Genomic DNA, 18,740 nt, shown 5'->3' on the forward strand with positions numbered 1-18,740 from the left:
ACTTTGAACTTTGGAACACCAAAATCGGTCAAAAAAGCATCCTTCCCCATTTCAACCACAACGTGTGTGGTGTGACCACTCCCCTCGTTCCCATCACTCACATCAGCAATAGACTCATAGACAAAGGAGACCATCTTTTATTCTTTTTTATTCTTTCCTTTAAATGTAAAATTTTAAACAATCAAATAGTATCTTGATTTTGAGCATTGACAGCCCATTTTTCTTTTATGGAAAGGTAAACTTAATGCTAGCTGTCCAATCGTGATTGGACGAAATTAAAAAATAAATTAAATGGGAAAGTTTGAGGGTGGTCACGTGAGAATGAAAGGATGAGAGAGAAACTCATTTTCTCATCTTCTTCCTCCTTTCTTCTTCGCAAGAACTGAAACCTGCAAAACTTAGAAATTCCAGAACATGTTGCACTCATCCTTTCTCAAGTTTGAAAACAGAAAAAAATTGAAATTCCAGACCGCCTAGGCCAACCAGTCGGCCTCCTAGGACGCCCAAGCCGCCTCGGCGCCCGCCTAATTCCTTCCCTAATTTTTCTCCCGATTAAGAGTTAATCCCGGTGGTTGGCCACCGCCCAGCGCCTAGGCGGCCGCCTAGACCGATTTTTAGAACACTTTAATAGTCACCAAACCAAGGTTTAGGCCTTAAGAGCAGCTCCAGCGGGAACTTTTGCCTGATGGACAGCCTTCAGCACAAGGCCTGATTGCCCGAGGGAGGAAGTCCAACATTGGCTGGCGAGGGAGCCCGAGCAGGCTCGAGCGCCAGGTCGGTGGATTCGTGCCAGCCCGAGAGCCTGAAGTGGTCTGATGTCAGACGCCTTTTTTAATTTTTTTTTCTGTTAGGTTCTGGATCGGTGAGGCCGAAAACGAGGAAATTGCAGTTGGGTGCGCAGAGGTGGGTGAGGTCGAAGGATATGGAGGTGAGTTCCGGCGGGGACATGTGGGGTGCTGACGGCGAGTGGGAGGGGGAGTACGGGTGTGGGGGTGAGGGAGGAGGTGGGGAGGGTTTGGTGAATGGTGGTGCTGATGAGAGTGAGGGTGAATGCGATGGTGAAGAAGGTGAAGAAGAAGAGGAGCCACAGGCGGTGGCTTCCGCTGTTTGTCGATTACTTTGTGTTCGTTTCAACAGAGAGAGATGCTGCTTTTCTTTGTCTTTTTTTAATTATCTTGGTATTATTTTATGAATAAAATAAATATTAATATTTTATTACCTATTGCCAGGGTTATTGAAGTGTAATGGTGGAGATGCAAAAGGCGATTACTGTTCATTAATGACAGTTACTGTTCACTAGATGGATAGCATAGTGTATTGCCTAGGGGACCTTTCCTACCGTGGAACTGCTCTAAGAGTCACCAAACTCTACTAAAAAATTAATGATCTCATATATTGTCACTTACATGCCCTTTTTGTTGAAATCGATAAATTTAATGAAATGCTCATTTGATAACCATTCTAGTTTTTAATTTTATTTTTTTTGTTTTTTTTTTAACTAAAAGCTTGTTTAGTAATTGCCTTCAGTTTCAAATATACGATGCATGAAAATCAAAATCAAGCCAAATTATGAAACTAAAAAAAAGTAGCTTTTAGTTTTTTATTTTCAATTTTTATACCATACAAGTTTTCATTTTTCAATTTTTTTTTGGAAAATCTCGACGGTACGACGAAATTTTATTGATTTGAAAAAAAATTACACCTAATTAGGTAGACATAAACCTTACCCCTCATAAAGCAAGAAAACCGAAATACAAAAAAAGAGGAGGGAATAAACATTACCTTCTTGAAAAGAAAATGCAAGAAAAGAGAGGAAGCATAAATCTTATTCCTGATAAAAAGAACATATAATAAAAGGAAGGGAGATCTATGACCAAACCCCTCTAAAATAAAAGCTACAAGGTAAGAACTTGGATGATAAACTGCAAAACAAAAGGTAAAATCCAAAAGAATTAGGTAAAAAAGAAAATCACACATAAAAAAGGGGAGATAAACATGTAAGCCGGCATGCTCAAGAAATTTGAATGTAGAAAAAAGAAGAATCTTCATAAGAGGAGCAACATGCCAAACAAGTGAAGATGAAAGAAGCTCTAAAGTGGCCAATATGTCAACAAATGCCTTCTTTTCTCGAAATGTATGGGAGCAACAGTAAACCATGTGTTGTAACGTAGAAATATAGTTTTTCCAACGAGTCCGGAGCGACCAAGAAGGAGAAAAAGAACTAGAAGCAAAGCAAGATATCACATTAGAATAGCCATGAGCCAACCCCGCGCATGAGCCAACTCCGTAGCAAGGATGATAGCATAAAGCTCTGTACAGAAAGAAGTACGATGGCCCAAACTCAGGGAGAAACCACCAAGAAAATAACCTGCAGAATCTCGGAAAACCCCACCATATAAAAGCCGCAAGATCTGGGTTACCTTTAGCAATGTCATCCTTATTCACTTTGACCTATGGAAATGGAGGGGCATGCCAAAGAACATGAACTATAAAAGAAGCTTTACAGGACCCAAGATTCTAAGAGAGACCAAAAATTGCTTACCCAAAATATGACGTACATGACCATGAGTGAACACTCCAACCTACCTAATCCAGGCAAAGTAGAACAACATAAGCATAAAAAATAAGGAGGCCTACTTTCAAACTTTACTTTATTATGCATCTTCCAAACATCCATTAACAAGTAAAATCATAATGCTAGCCAAACATTGTGAAGTTGTGGAGAAACCCGTTTTGACACAAAAACAAATCATAATGCTAACCATGTAGTTGAAATCGCTCTAAAAAATAAACATTGTAGAGAATAAGAAGTAATAATAACTCATCTAATGTGCCATTTAGTATTATGGTCTATTAGTATTCATCTCCTCTTATAAGTGAGATGTGTTATGTTTGATTTTCGTTAAAGGCGGAGTTGAACCACATAATAAGTTATCCAGTGTGAGACTTAGCCTACTCTCCAAGCCTTAATGTAGATACTATCGTTTATAAAATAATAATAATAATAATAATAATAAAAATAAAAACAAAAAAAATAAAAAATAACTCATCTAAGATTTAAGAAAACTCTAATATCTAGAGAGCAAAAATCACATAAACCGCAATCCATCCTCTTTTTCGATGCACAAATCTGAGACAAAAACCCCTGACAATTTTCATTGAACTAACGTCAGCAAACTGCCACAATTTCTTTGAACTAACGTCAGCGGAGCATATCTGGTGGGAAAGTGAACGCCTGCCACAAAGAATTGATTCCAGGCAATTTCCATGTCCTTTCACAGACAATCGGATTCTTCTTCTATTTAATTAACAATTATTGCAATGCGCACTCATAACCCTCCTCTCACTTTCACTCAACCCTTTAGCGCCTCAGGGAGCTCCCAGCTCAGCGTCGGTACGGCTGCGGCGTCAGTTCCCGATTCATCCATGGCGGAGGCCGATTCCAGGTCCCTCTCATTCTCCTTGTACCTCAATCCTCCGTTTCCTTCCAATCGCATACTTCGTCAATAAATTTTAAAAAAAATGAAGCTTTAAATTCAATTGTTTTTCAATCTTGTGGATTCAATGCAGCAGTGTTGACTCGGATTACGCGGAGATCATTGTAGTGCGTCATGGCGAAACGGTCTGGAATGCTGACCGTAGAATCCAGGTCCTATTTTTCTCTTAAAATACGTTGTTTTGTTAGTTGTTTGATGAGTAGGGGAATGAATTTGGATCCTCTTCTGAGCTAATGAAGAGGATCCTCATAATCAATTATCGTCGAATGTTGGATTTTTATCCAACGGCTACAATCGTTATTGGATTTTTATCTAACGACTACAAACAGGAAGTTCTTTTAAAGTTATAATGATTGTAGTTGTTGAATAAAAATTCAATGGCTTATGGTGATTGGTCATGAGAATTCTCTCCATTAGCTCAGGACAAGATCTATAGCCTAGAGGAATACCCTCAGCTGTACTTTAAAATTTAAGTAAGGCCCTTCTGCTCTCTTTGTTTTCAGTAAACTATTGGACTACCGCACCCTTCTTTTCTAAAAAAAGTTAACTTGTGTTGGGCAGGGGACTTTGGATGTCGAATTAAATGACGCTGGGAGGCAGCAAGCAGCTGCAGTAAGTTACGAACTGTATATATACGTGCTATTTGAGGAACTCATATGACAGTTTTGAGTCTTACGTACCCTTCGCTTGTAAATGTCTGACAAATTTTTCGTTTATGCCCTGAAGCTGGGTGATAGATTATCCAAGGATCCCAAAATCTCCCTTGTATATTCTTCAGACCTGAGTCGAGCTTATGAGACTGCACAGATAATTGCATCCAGGTGTGGTGGGCTAAAGGTAGGTAATTTTAATTTTAATTTTTTTTTATTTTTTTATTTGTTCTTTGTTGCATCTACTATAGCAAAGCAGATTCCGTAAATTATAGTACCGCAAGTGCTTCCTTCATGCTCTAATCTAGAAATTTTGGACAGACATGAAATTGGAAGCTGCGTGTATAAATTTTCCGCGTTTTGGTAATAAGTAAACAACAAAATTGAGTCAACTCAGCTAAACACGTGCTACAGAAAATTGATACTGGATAAAAACTAATTTCGATCTGAAGCCAAATGTAAAAAAACTTTTGGGTTAAATTCAGGTTGTTTCCGATCCTGATCTACGAGAAAGGCATAAAGGTGTTCTTCAAGGACTTGCATACCATGAAATTCCCAAACTGTATCCTGAGGCTCACCAGGCCTTTTTATCTGGTGACACAAGTAAAGATTTCCCGGTACGCAATCTTCTTTTACTTTGTCTTTTAGCATTCAGCAGTCGGTACTTGTTTGAATTTTGTAAGTAGATCTAACATCCACATTATAAAAGTACTCCAATGAGAAATTTTATGGATTGGCCCATGCGCCTTGATTTCGGACTGTCTTTCTGAAATCTTGGTACTGCCTGTCTTCACAGTCGGGGAGAGAGGACTCATGGCATATAAGATTGCAATATTAGTATTGTTCTTTCCTGCCTAATCATACAATACAAATTTATGTTGATTCCATTATTCTACCCATGCAGGGTGCTGAAGAGAGTCTTGATCAACATTATCAACGCTGCACATCTTCGTTGCAGCGAATTGGCAATAAACACAAAGGTATGTTATCACGGGCGGATGTCTCATTTGTATTTTTACTGCTACGGAATTCGTAAATATTTTCTTTGAGATTACATGAGTAATTAAGAAAACTAACTGGTTCTTTGTCGAATGTAACACATGTCATAACCAAGCCGCAATAACAAATGCCAATTTAGATCAGTGGCGACTAAAATTACAATCTGAATGTTTATATCCGGCTTGTTACAATCGCAGGAGAGCGAGTAGTTGCGGTCACCCATGGGGGGGTCATACATACACTCCTCAGGAAGGGTTACCCAAATGGCGATTTTATTGGCAAAATTATACCCAATACATCGATCCATGTATTTCACTTGTACGATGACGAAAAATGGACCGTAAAATCCTTGCGTGATGTTAGTCACCTCAACCAAACTGATTTTCTGTAATCAGCTCTCGGTGGGGACGAAAAATCTGCTTAGTCCGTGTGTCGGGTTCTCTCGCAATTTGTAGTAATGAATTGAATGCTGGAACTGCGTAGTCACTATTCAGTAACAATGTCATTTAGCTGATGCTGGATTATCGCATTAAGATGGCCTATGTTCTTACAATCGAATGAGAATAATATGTTGTATTGCTTGATATGGTTATTGGATTGGAAGAAGTTCAAGCATAAGATAATTTATCATTTAACAAATGCAATCTGTTAAAAATTCTACTATATATCTATGCTCCGAAGTATCTTATGCACTGAGGTTTTGCCAATTAATTCTTGGTCTTGGATTTCTAACAGCCTAAAACCTCGGTGTATAGGATGCGTCGGAGCATTAATCCCGCATCATTGTATTCCAACATCAATTAGGACACTATCATGTGAGCTGGAATCGTTCTCTAATTGGAATGAAGGAAGTATTCTCCTTCCAAAAAAGTCACAATCCACCCCTTACGGATGGAAAAAAAAAATAACTAAGTGTAAAATTATTTTTAGAGAGCCAATAGCAATTCTTAAAAACAAATAAACTTTCATACACGAAATGACAATATATATGAAATTTTAATATGTTATTGTACGTAGTATATGAGAACATTAGAGACTTACATATCAGAAATCCAATGTAGGGATCTTTCGGATTGAAGAATCTTAGATTATGGACTCTTGACTACCAACTGATGGATCGTTATCGAATTTTAGTATGTTTTTGTATGTATTATTTAAGGACCTTTGGAATCTACTAATCAGAAATCCGACATACAAATCTTCCGAATTGAAGGAAATACGATAGACTTTACAGTGGTTGGCTCCATTAATCTTAGTGAAGTGATATTTGGTCTTAATGGATGATTAACGTAATTAAATGTTAATATGGTGCTTCTTTGATTCATCGGATCAATTATTTTCTTGTGATTGTTGACTTGTCATTGGAAGATAGTGTGAGGTATGTGATGGATGAAAAGGAATTCTTGGTTATTATATATTTTTTTGAAGTAATCTAGAATCTAGTGAATTATACTTGTTGAATTTCATGGAGTGATTCTGGAACTTTATGTTATTTTCCTGCTAAGAGATGCCATGAGAAATGTGACATCCCACATCGCCAAGGGAGTGATCCTTAAATGTATATTCTCATCCCTACCTAGCACGAGGCTTTTTGGGAGCTTACTGGCTTCGGGTTCCGTAGGAACTCCGAAGTTAAGCGAGAAGGGGGCTAGAGCAATCCCATAATGGGTGACCCACTGCGAAGTTGCTCGTGAGTTCCCAAAAACAAAATCGTGAGGGAATGGTAAGCCCAAAGCGGACAATATCGTGCTGCGGTGGTGGAGCGGGCCCGGGAAGTGGTCCCGCCCGGGCCGGGATGTGATAATTTGGTATCAGAGCCTAACCCTGGTCGCGTGTGTGCTGACGAGGACGTCGGGCCCCTAAGGGGAGTGGATTGTGACATCCCACATCGCCCAGGGGAGTGATCCTTAAATGTATATTCTCATCCCTACCTAGCACGAGGCCTTTTGGGAGCTCATTGGCTTCGGGTTCCGTAGGAACTCCGAAGTTAAGCGAGAAGGGGGCTAGAGCAATCCCATGATGGGTGACCTACTGGGAAGTTGCTCATGAGTTCCCAAAAACAAAACCGTGAGGGAATGGTAAGCCCAAAGCGGACAATATCGTGCTACGGTGGTGGAGCGGGCTCGGGAAGTGGTTCAGCCCGGGCGGGGATGTGACAGAAACGTCGGGGTTAATAATGGTGAATTGAGAATGACTTGATTCCATTTTAAGGTACGTAGTCAGTCTAACAGAGTTTAAATATAGCCATGGAATAAAAGAAGAATTACTGCGTAGTGGAACCATTGATTGGGTTTTGGGTCATGCCTTGGAGGTGAGACATGAGAGATGTACAGGTACTTGGCGACGTCACATGTTGATCCTGACGTATCTCAAGATCGGGGGCATGATAATCTCAACTAACTGAATTTGCAAATATTATCCCTCTAGTAGATTAAAAAAATTAATATATATATATATATACATATGTATGTATATATATAACTCATATGCCATTTTTAATAAATGAATAAAATTAAAAGCTTGTTTGATAACTATTTTAGTTTTTAATTTTAATTTATTTTTAAAATCAAAAACTTTTTTAGTCACTGTTTTCAATCGAAAACAATGTGACATAAAGATCAAAACCAAGCCAGATATAAAACAACTTTTCTATTAGCACCCATTCTCTTAGTGTAGATAATATTATTTGTTTTAAAAAAAAACAAGTATGTGTAGGATGTTTTAAGTATCTGGAGTGCATTCAACAGTATATATGGGTGCCAATAAAACAACCCTTGAGGAAGATTGAGATTTAATAAAAATCTAGTGTTAGATTACGTATTGATTATAGTCCATTGATGTGTGCTTAATTCAAATTAACTAATGTTTTATTTTATTCAATGTCTCCCATTAAATATTTAAATTTATTAATAAACACATTTTAATTTATTTTTTGACCAAAAAAAGTTTTTAAATTTATTAGTTTTATTTAGCATTCTTCAAAGTTGAAAGACTCAATTAATATATTTAAATGTTATTACCGAAATGTATTATATTAAATTAATGTACCTAAATATTTGTATCAAAATATATATACTGAAATGTGAGTACTTAAATGTATGCACCGAAATGTATTATAATGAATTTGATGTATCTAAATGAAGAAGACAAGGTATATCTAAATATATTGTATAACAAAAATTAGTTTATCTAAGGCTTACAACAAAATATATTACAATGAATGAAATAAAAATTATAATTATAATGAAATATAATTAACACATTAAAATTACGAAGAAAAAAGAGAAATAATTAAAACATCAAAATTAATTAATAAATGCGATGATTAATAAATAAGAGATTAAAATTAAATTTTGATCTTACTCATAGTTTACTCTAAATGTCATCATCGCCAATTATTAAAATAAAGTTTCCTATTATAAAAACTACAAAAAAATAGTTTTAATTTTTTATCTTCAGTATTTATACCATTATTTGGTGGGAAAGTAAACGGTCAAAAGAACTAGATTCCAGGCAAGTTGCGTGTCTTTTCACAAACAGTCAGATTCTTCTTCTATTTAATTAACAACGACTGCAACGCGCTGTCTGAGTCCTCTCCTATAACTTTCGCTCGGAAAAGAATCCTTTTCTGTGGATTACAGAATCTCAATCTCGTGATCGTGATCGTTTATTGTACATTGTACGGTCAAAAATTATTTTGAATTTAAAATTTAAAGTTAAATATAAATAGTAGCTAACGAAAACTAATCATATAATGTACAATGAACGGCTACGATCACTGATCCTTATAAAAATGATTCAGCGAGGATTTTTTTTCCCTCTCACTCAACCCCCTCGCGCCACACGTAGCTTGCAGCTCAGCGTTGACTCGTACGGCGGCGTCGTCAGCTCCCGATTCATTCTCCTTGTAATCCTATCCTCCATTTCCTTCCAATCGCATAATTCGTCAATAAACTGAAAAAAAAAAAAAAAAAAAAGAAAGAAGAAAAGCTTTAAATTCAATGGTTCTTATAAACTTGTGGATTCAATGCAGCTGTGTTGACTCGGATTAAAAAGCTTTAAATAATTTTATTACCAGGTCATATAAAATATTGCTTATAACAAAAAGAGGATAAATGATCATATAGTTGAAACCGCTCAGAAAAATAAACATTTCATAAAGAATCAGAAGTAATAACAACTCATCGAGGTTAAAAAAATTGTAGCATTTATAGAGCAAAATCACGTGATTTCAAACCATCGTCATTTTTTATGCACAAATAAAAGACAAAAAACTGTGACAATTTTTTATATTTGGTGGGAAAGTAAACGCCTGCAACGAAGATTAGATTCCAGGCAATTTCCATGTCTTTTCGCAAACAATAGACTCTTCTTCTATTTAATTAACAATGATTGCAATGCGCACTCTTAAGTTCTCATCCTCTCACTTTCACTCAACCCCTTCGCGCCTCACGGAGCTCGCAGCTCAGCGTTGACTCAGTACCGCCGCGTCGTCAGTTCTCGATTCATCCATGGCGGAGGCCCATTCCTGGTCCGATCTCCCTCTCATTCTCCTTGTAGGCTTGTACCTCAATTCTCCGTTTCCTTCCGATCGCATACTTCGTCAATAAATTGAAGAAAATGAAGCTTTAAATTCAATCCTTTTCTTAATCTTGTGGATTCAATGCAGCTGTGTTGACTCGGATTACGCGGAGATCATTGTAGTGCGTCACGGCGAAACAGTCTGGAATGCTGAGGGTCGAATCCAGGTCCTCTTTTTCACTTAAACTACGTCATTTTGTTAGTTGTTTGATGAGTAGAGGTGTGAGTTTTGTGTTAACTGATATGCTCATAGTCATAGCACAATCTAAAATCTTAATATGTTCTAATTCTAAACTCCGGATAATATCAAATTTACTTGTTAAGCAAGTAATCATTAAGACAATGAAAATGGAATTTAGAGTTCAAATAACGCCATGTATAGATGTTCGTTCTATCAGAAATTGTTATGGAACCATAATGTTGTTTTATCCTCAATGGACATTTTTTGCTATTACGTGACTATGTCATTGGCAGTGCTGGTAGGGTAACGTATTTTTCGTTCGTCATTTATATATCTGCATGCCTTTCTACTGGCTTTGAATTGCTGATTAAGTAAGGCTTTTCTGGTTTCTTTGTTTTCAGTAAATTAGAGGAATACCGTCTGTAGTCTGTACTTTGACTGATGTTTGTGTTTAGTAGGTGAATTTTGGAATAGTTCACTTTGCCCCTTGTAACTTCAATTCTATGATTTAAAGTGGACATCTGCTCTCTTTCCTGTCAAAAATGATCATGCATCACACACGCCACGCTTTCTTAGGAGCATTTTGTAGCTCCAAAGGAACCGCAAGAGAAAAGAAAATGAGGTGGTTTTGATGTCTGCCTATGAAGAACACTATATTGCTCATTTAAAGTAAGAGAAAAACATTAAGTGTGCATCAAGGTGTCGCTGCCACGACAGGCACCAAGCATGAGTAGATTTTCTTGATCATTAGTGCAATTACCCTTCTTTTCTAAAAAAAGTAAATTTATGTTTGGCAGGGGAATTTGGATGTTGAATTAAATGACACTGGGAGGCAGCAAGCAGCTGCAGTAAGTTACAAACTGCATATATACATGCTGTTTGAGGAGCACATATGACAGTTTTGAATCTTACCCTTTGCTTGTTAATGTCTGACAAATTTTTCGTTTATGCCCTGAAGCTGGGTGATAGATTATCCAAGGATCCCAAAATCTCCCTTGTATATTCTTCCGATCTCAGTCGAGCTTATGAGACTGCACAGATAATTGCCTCTAGGTGTGGTGGGCTAAAGGTAGGTCATCTACTAATGGAAAGCAGATTCCGTAAATGGTAGTAGCGGATTTCATTAAAAATACTGTATGTAGTACCGCAAGTGCTTTCTTGATGCTCTAATCTAGAAAAATAGACAGACATGAAATTGTTAGCTGCGTGTATAAGTTTACCGCGGTTCGCTAATAAGTACATGGAGTCAACTCAGCTAAATACATGCTACAGAAAATTGCTACTGGATCAAATCAAATTTTAATCTGAAGCCAAATGTAAAGGGACTTTTGGGTTAAAATTCAGGTTGTAACCGATCCTGATCTACGAGAAAGGCATAAAGGTGTTCTTCAAGGACTTGTATACCATGAAATTCCCAAACTTTATCCTGAGGTTCACCAGGCCTTTTTATCTGGTGACACGAGTAATGATTTCCCGGTAAGCAATCTTCTTGTACTTTGAGTTTAAGCATATAACAGTTGGTACTTGTTTGAATTTTGTAAGTAGATCTAACATCCGGATTATAAAAGTACTCCAATGAGAGATTTTATGGAATTGATCCGTGCGCCTTGATTTTGGACTGTCTTCTGAAATCTTGGTACTGCCTGTCTTCGCACTCGAAGAGAGACGACTCATAGCATATAGGATTGTAATGTCAGTATTGTTCTTTCTTGCCAAATCATACAACACACATTTATGTTTATTCCATTATCCTACACATGCAGGGTGCTGAAGAAAGTCTTGATCAACATCATCAACGCTGCACATCTTCGTTGCAGCAGATTGGCGATAAACACAAAGGTATATTATCACGGGAAGATGTCTCATTTGTATTATACTGCTATGGAATTTGTAAACTTTTTCTTTGAGATTACATGAGTACATAACAAAACTAACTGGTTCTTTGTCGAACGCAACACATGTCATAACTAAGCCGCGCTAACAAATGCCAATTTAGATCAATGGCGACACAAATGACAATCTGAATGTTTATATCCCGGCTTGTTACAATTGCAGGAGAGCGAGTAGTTGCGGTCACTCATGGGGGAGTCATAGAAACACTACTCAGGAAGGGTTACCCAAATGGCGATTTTATAGGCAAAGTGGCCAATACATCGATCCATATATTTCACTTGTACGATGACGAAAATGGACCGTAAAATCCTTGGGTGATGTTAGCCACCTCAACCAAACAGATTTTCTGTAACAGCTCTCTGTGGGGACGAAAAATCTGGTTCGACCGTGTTTCGGGTTCTCTCGCAATTTGTAATAATGAATTGAATACTGGAACTGCCTAGTCACTATTCAGTAACAATTTCATTTAGGTGATACTGAATCATCTCTTTAAGGCGGCGTAAATTCACGCCGGTGATATGTTTTTACAATCGAATGATAATATATAATATGTTGTATTGATATGGTTCTTGAATTGGATGAAGTTCATGCATAAGATAATTTATCATTTAAAAAATGCAATCTATCCAAAAATTCTACTATGTTCTAAAGTATTCTATACACTCAGATTTTTTTCGCCATTAGTTTTGAATGGTGATATATACTCATTCCAATGTTTTATTTCTTATCTACCTTATATTTACACCCACCATAAAGAGTGAAAAAATACAACTCTTTTCCCACTTGCCATTATTTCTAAAATAACCCTACATATCTCTTTTTCAATTTTTTCTTGCTTTAAAAAAATTATTACATATTTTAAAAAGCCAATTATCACTAAATGAAAATACCCAAGAACTTCAAATATCACCATCAGACAACAGTCCTCTCCCTAGAAAATTTGCAAAACTATCACTACCGACTCCGCAAATCCCTAACACCCAGCGCCCCTTCTCGATCGCCAACCATTGCAGCACCACCACGTCTCAAAAGTCGCTCCAGTACCCAATTTCTATTGTTTCCAATTGATTTCAGACCGCGCAAGAGAGAGTGTGATTAAATTGGAAGAGCTTCACTCATAATTTGGTGCTGCAATGACTTTCTCTAACATCAAATTCCTCCAAATTCAATATATGGTAGGTATCCAAATTGTTCCAAAACATCAAACATGATCGGGGTTCAACGAGTGTCGGATCCGTGAGTCCCCTAATATAATATGGACTATAAGCTTCTCTCCTCATCTATCTCAACATTATAATAGTCTTGTCACATCCTGGCCTAGGCCCACACCACATCCCGAGCTCGACTCCATCGTAGCACGATATTGTTCACTTTGGGCCCCGACCACGCCCTCACGGTTTTGTTTTTGGGAACTCACAAGAGAACTTCCTAGTGGGTCACCCATCCTAGGACCACTCTCGACTCGCTTAACTTCGGAGTTCCGATGGAACTCGAAACCAATGAGCTCCCAAAAGGCCTCGTGCTATAGGAGGTGGGCATGTACATATAAGCACATCACCCTCTCTCCGTTCGTCGATGTGGGATGTTACAATCCACCCCCTCTTAGGGGTTCGATGTCCTCATCGGCACACTTGCACCACACGGCAGAGTGATTATGATACCATTCCGTCACATCCCAGTCTCGACTCTGCCGTAGCACGATATTGTCGGCTTTGGGCTCCGACCACATCCTCACGGTTTTGTTTCTAGGAACTCACATGAGAACTTCCTAGTGGGTCACCCATCCTAGGATTGCTCTTGCTCGAATTCGTTTAACTTCGGAGTTCCAATGGAACCCGAAGCCAGTGAGCTCCCAAAAGCCTTGTGTTGTAAGATGTGGGCATGTACATATAAGGCACATCACCCTCTCTCCGTTGGTCGATGTGGGATGTTACAAGTCTCGAAGACTAACTTGCTCTACTCTTTGGTGAAGCTTGATAACATCTTCCACTACATGTGCTATATTGTAAGCCTCAAGGTTTTGCTCTATCTAGTCCAAAATCCCCTCTTCCTGATAAGTTTAATTTTTGAACTTCCTTTCCTAGAAAGCTTGTGGGATTTATGATATTTTTTTCTTATTTATGATATTTAGTTTCTATTTTATCAGTATAACTACTAATTTGATTAAAAAGAATCAATATAACTAATAATTATGTGGCAATACATAATTGGTTGATTTTTAGGTCTGTGAAGGTCATTTTATACCATGATAAATTTGTCAATAAGAGTATTATTTTATAATAGGTGGGGAAATAAGATACTAGGAATGGACTTAAGAGTACTATTGATTTTTTATCATTGGATTTCTAATGGCCACAAGCCTCAACGTTAATCCCGCATTCCCGCATTCTGTGTATTCCAACATCAATTACGACATTATTGTGTGAGCTGGAATTGTTTCTCTAATTGGAATGAGGGAAGGTACCCACACACCCCACACCACCCCCCCCCCCGCCCCCGCCTGCGGCGCGGGGGCAACAAAACCCCAAAAAAAAGTCATAATCCGCCCCCCTAACAAATGGAAAAAAAATATTGACAAGTGCAAAATTATTTTCGGAAAGCCAATAACAAATCTTAAAAATAAACATACTTTTGATATTATATATGAAAACTAATTCCTAAAAACTGTATATCTATTGTCATTTCATATATCCTCACTCATGTGCCATTTTTAATAGTAATGTCTCGTTTGATAACCATTTCAGTTTTATGTTTTTATTTCTTTAAAAAATGGAAAGTAAAAAATCAAAACCATCAAAAGTTAAAAACTTAAAAAAGTAGTTTTTAATTTCTTAGTTTTAGTTTTTATAATTAACAAATCTTCAGTTTTCAAAAAAAGCTAAAAACAAAACTAAAAACGAAATGATTGTTTTTACGTAACTCAAAGTGATATTTCTCTAAATAAATAAATAAAATCAAAGCCACATTTCACTAATACAAGGACCAAACAAATAGTTTAGCCCAATAAAAGCCCATTTCTGTTCATATTATAGCGTCTCCTTTTGGGCTTAGCCCAATTAGCAATTATTAAATTTCACTTGGCGGGCAGCACATTATTTGGTGGGAAAATCAAGGCCTGCGACAAAAATTAGATTTCTTGTCTTCTTGCCTTTCAATTCTTTTCGGATCCTGAAAATTAATGAAAGAAATGAGCACTCTAAATTTTCTCACTCTTACTCAACCCCCTCGCGCCTCACGGAGCTCGCAGCTCAGCATTGGCTCAGTACGGCCGAGTAGTCAACCACGGCGGCGGTGTCAGTTCCCGATTCATCCATGGCGGACGCCGATTCCAGGTCCGATCTCCCTCTCATTCTCCTTGCACCTCTATCCTCCGTTTCCTTCCAATCGCATGGTTCGTCAATTGGGGTTTGTATATATCGAATCTTCGATTGCTGGAAAAAGTAATAAGTTGAAAAATGAAAGCTTTGGATTCAATTTGATTAATTGTTAATCCTGTGAATTCAATGCAGCTGTTTGAGTTCGGATTACGCGGAGATCATCGTAGTTCGCCACGGCGAAACGGCCTGGAACGCTGACCGTAGAATACAGGTCCTCTTTTTTACTTAAACTACGTCGTTTTGTTAGTTTGATGAGTAGAGGTGCATGATTTAGGTCAGCTCATAGCACAATCTAAAATTTTATGTTAATATCCCAAATTTCGCGGCTTGTTTACTCTGCGAATCTGCGATAATATTGAACTTGTTAAGCAAGTAGTTCTTAAAAGAATGAAAATGGTATGTAAGGTTACAAGTGATGCATTGTGTAGTATTCTATCGGAAATTGTTATGGGATTGTAGTGTTGTTGTTTTATCCCCAACAAACATTTTCCGCTGCTTCGTGACCATGTAATTGACCTCGCGGTTAATGAACATTTTCCTCTGAACTTTGACCGATGTTTGTGTTTAGTTCCTAAAATTTCGAAATGGGTCGCTTAATTCCATTGAACTTCAGTAAAATGATTTAAGGTGTCCCTTGGCATGACTTCGGTTATCTTTCCTGTCAAAAATGGTCACGCATCACATGCACTGCTCTTTCTTAGAGGCATTTATGTTACACCGAAGGAACTGCGGGAGAATGGAAGACACTACTTTGCTCTTTTTAAGAGAAAAAAAATATCAAGTGCAGGTCGATCAGTGAACACTGACTTTGGGGGTGGCTGCCACGGCAGCCGCCAAGCTTGGGATGCTACAGTAGCTAAAATAAATTCCCTAGAAAGAGTGTCCAGCAATTCTAAGAACCTCCAATTCTTTTTCATTATTATTTTCTTCTCATGGTTCCTGTAGAAAACAGAAATACCCCTTAAAAATGGCCAGATGCCTGTCACGTCTTTGTTTTATATGGGAAGGATAACAGCAATTATGCCAAGTGTCATTTGGAGATATCAAATGAAGTTCCGGGACATTGTGATCTGAATTGGATGACCAAAGTGAGACGTGGGTAAATTTCCTGGATTATTAGTGTTTTACCCTTCTTTTCTAAAAGCTAAATTCATGTTGGGCAGGGTCATTTGGATGTTGAGTTAAACGGTGCTGGGAGGCAGCAAGCAGCTGCAGTAAGTTACGAACTATATATATTGTATGTACACACAGAATCTTTAAGGGAAGGGTCCCCATTTTTTGAGGAACACACACTGACGGTTTTAAGCCATACCTTTTACTTGTTAATCTCTGACAAAGTTTTTGTTTGCACCCTGAAGGTGGGTAATAGATTATCCAAGGATCCCAAAATCTCCCTCGTATATTCTTCTGACCTGAGTCGAGCTTATGAGACTGCACAGATAATTGCATCCAAGTGTGGTGGGCTAACGGTAGATAATCTTTTTTTACCTCCCTGTTGCATCTATTGAAGTATATTCCATAAAAGATAGTACCGGTTTTTATTGCAATAACAAATAATGTAGATAGTGCCACCAAGTGTTTTCTTGATTCTCTAAACTAGAAAAACAAACAGAAATGAAATTGGAAGCTGCATGATATAAATATAAATTTACTGTGGATTGGCAATAAGTAAAGTAAAATTATGGAGTCAAAGTCTTGGTAATCAACTCATCTAATACATGCCACCGAAAATTGGAATTGGATAAATCAATTTATTAATATGAAGCCAAATGCATAATTTGGATTAGAGAAATTATTTTTTTCTTTTCGGTATATCATATGTAAAGACTATTGGGTAAAATTTCAGGTTGTAACAGATCCTGATTTACGAGAAAGGCATTTAGGTGATCTTCAAGGACTTGTTTACCATGAACTTGCAAAACTTAAACCTCAGGCTCACCAGGCCTTTTTATCTCGTGAGACATGTCAAGAGATCCCAGTAAGCAATCTTCTAGTACTTTGGGCCTAAGTACTATAACAGTTGGTACTTCTTTGAATTTTATATGTAATCTAACATCCGCATTACAAGAGTACTGCCTGTCTTCACACCCGACTGAGGTTGATGTTCTAGTCTCTGGTTTGGGTTGGAGAAAGAGGGTACTTGTAAGATATAAGATTGCGGTATTAGTATTGTTCTTTCGTGCGTAATCATGCAATAGATGTCTAATTGATAATCTATATCTACGGACTCTACTGTTTTTTCATGGTAATGGCTATTGTCAGATAGCATGTGATATCATGGTTAAAACGAGTGAAAAATCAGCCAACATGTAATTATGATAATGGATACCCTAAAATTATTCTGCTCAGGGGCATTAATTTTAGCTTTGGACATCACAATACAAGTTTATGTTTATTTCACTATTCTACAAATGCAGGGGGGTGGAGAAAGTCTTGATCAACTTCATCGACGCTGCACATCTTCATTGCAGCGAATTGGCAATAAACACAAAGGTACGGTAGCACAAGGGGGATTTCTCATTTGTATCTTTAGTGCTATGGAATTTTCAAAATATTTTAATAAAATTTTAGTTAGTTTGTGAACTGAATGATCCAATATGCATTTTTTTCATTTTGAGATCACGAGTCCTTGAGAAAAACTAACGAGTTCTTTGTTGAATGTGACACAGGTCGTAGAGTGGAATGACCATTTTTAGATCAATATATTTTTGTATAAACTATTCTAATGCAATTGAGACAGGTTTTGCCTTTCAATTTATAACTAAGCTGCAACAACAAATGCCAATTTAGATCAAGGGCAACACAAATAACAATTTGAATGCTTATATCGTGGTCTGTTTCAATTGCAGGAGAGCGAGTAGTTGTGGCCACTCATGGGGGGGTCATCAGAACACTCCTCAAGAAAGGTTGCCCAAATGGCAAGTCTATTGGCAAAGTAGCCAATACATCAATCCACATATTTCACTTGTACGATGACAACAAATGGGCCGTAAAATCCTCGGGTGATGTTAGTCATCTTAACCAAACAGATTTTCTGCAATCAAATTTCGGTGGGGACGAAAAATCTGGTTAGTCCGTGTTTCAGGTGCTCTCGCAATTTGTAGTAATCAATTGAATGCTAGAACTACCTAGTCACTATTCAGTAACAATTTCGTTTAGCTGATGCTGAATAATCGTATTAAGGCGGCCTAGATTAAAGCCGCTTGTATGTTTTTACAATCGAACGATAACAATATGTTGTATTGAATTGATTGATATGATTCTTGGCTATGTTGCACATTGCTTGCATCTTCATTTAAGTTGCCAACTTTCACAAATCACAAGCAGAATGCAAGTTGTAGAATCCTTGACCAGACCTACCACATGCATGAAGCACCCAAAAAAACACAAGTTGAACATTGCTGACCCAGCGACGCCAGCACCTACCACTCAACACCACCTTTCTTGGATTGGAAGAAGTCCAAGCGCAAGATATGGCACTGAGGTTGTACTTCATATAACCACTTCATCGAAATTCTATTATGCCCCGGTGCATTATACACCGGAATTTTTCGCTGTATCT

The 18,740-nt window shown here is 37.6% G+C and overlaps 3 protein-coding genes across 6 annotated transcripts; all 3 read left to right on the plus strand.

Annotated features, from left to right (window-relative positions):
- Window positions 1-3,202: 3,202 nt before the first annotated feature.
- Window positions 3,203-5,730, plus strand: LOC103956502 (phosphoglycerate mutase-like protein 4). Its single transcript, XM_048571356.1, has 7 exons — window positions 3,203-3,446; window positions 3,571-3,649; window positions 4,059-4,109; window positions 4,224-4,334; window positions 4,633-4,764; window positions 5,052-5,127; window positions 5,344-5,730. The coding sequence occupies exons 1-7, from the start codon at window positions 3,322-3,324 to the stop codon at window positions 5,535-5,537; spliced, it is 768 nt and encodes a 255-aa protein (XP_048427313.1). The 5' UTR covers window positions 3,203-3,321; the 3' UTR covers window positions 5,538-5,730.
- A 3,711-nt stretch (window positions 5,731-9,441) lies between these two features.
- LOC103956503 (phosphoglycerate mutase-like protein 4) lies at window positions 9,442-12,362 on the plus strand. The gene is given in 8 exon segments (XM_018649708.2): window positions 9,442-9,677; window positions 9,816-9,894; window positions 10,706-10,756; window positions 10,867-10,977; window positions 11,253-11,384; window positions 11,672-11,747; window positions 11,964-12,089; window positions 12,092-12,362. Coding segments are annotated over 8 exon segments (657 nt in total). The 5' UTR covers window positions 9,442-9,657; the 3' UTR covers window positions 12,154-12,362.
- A 2,592-nt stretch (window positions 12,363-14,954) lies between these two features.
- On the plus strand, window positions 14,955-18,472 carry LOC103956504 (phosphoglycerate mutase-like protein 4). Of its 4 annotated transcripts, none has more exons than XM_009368502.2 (7): window positions 14,960-15,206; window positions 15,311-15,389; window positions 16,342-16,392; window positions 16,537-16,647; window positions 17,025-17,156; window positions 17,596-17,671; window positions 18,028-18,472. In XM_009368502.2, exons 1-7 carry the CDS (start codon window positions 14,980-14,982, stop codon window positions 18,249-18,251), a joined length of 900 nt encoding a protein of 299 aa, XP_009366777.2. In that variant the 5' UTR covers window positions 14,960-14,979; the 3' UTR covers window positions 18,252-18,472. The 4 variants fall into 4 exon arrangements, with proteins under 4 accessions (XP_048427312.1, XP_009366777.2, XP_018505223.2 ...); XM_018649707.2 differs by having other exon boundaries at window positions 14,970-15,241; XM_009368504.3 differs by having other exon boundaries at window positions 14,972-15,133.
- Window positions 18,473-18,740: the final 268 nt, after the last annotated feature.

This window comes from the organism of the source record quoted next, unplaced genomic scaffold (genome assembly GCF_019419815.1).
Source record: "Pyrus x bretschneideri cultivar Hongxiangsu unplaced genomic scaffold, Pyrus_bretschneideri_v1 Contig59, whole genome shotgun sequence".
Lineage (NCBI taxonomy): Eukaryota > Viridiplantae > Streptophyta > Magnoliopsida > Rosales > Rosaceae > Pyrus > Pyrus x bretschneideri.

Bases quoted from the DNA above. Each gene is read 5' to 3' on its own strand.
- LOC103956502 (XM_048571356.1), top strand. From the start codon at position 3,322: ATGCGCACTCATAACCCTCCTCTCACTTTCACTCAACCCTTTAGCGCC. The intron at 3,650-4,058 runs GTCCTATTTTTC...TGTGTTGGGCAG, and splicing joins ATGCTGACCGTAGAATCCAG to GGGACTTTGGATGTCGAATT. The intron at 4,765-5,051 runs GTACGCAATCTT...CTACCCATGCAG, and splicing joins ACACAAGTAAAGATTTCCCG to GGTGCTGAAGAGAGTCTTGA.
- LOC103956504 (XM_009368502.2), top strand. From the start codon at position 14,980: ATGAAAGAAATGAGCACTCTAAATTTTCTCACTCTTACTCAACCCCCT. The intron at 15,390-16,341 runs GTCCTCTTTTTT...CATGTTGGGCAG, and splicing joins ACGCTGACCGTAGAATACAG to GGTCATTTGGATGTTGAGTT. The intron at 17,157-17,595 runs GTAAGCAATCTT...CTACAAATGCAG, and splicing joins AGACATGTCAAGAGATCCCA to GGGGGTGGAGAAAGTCTTGA.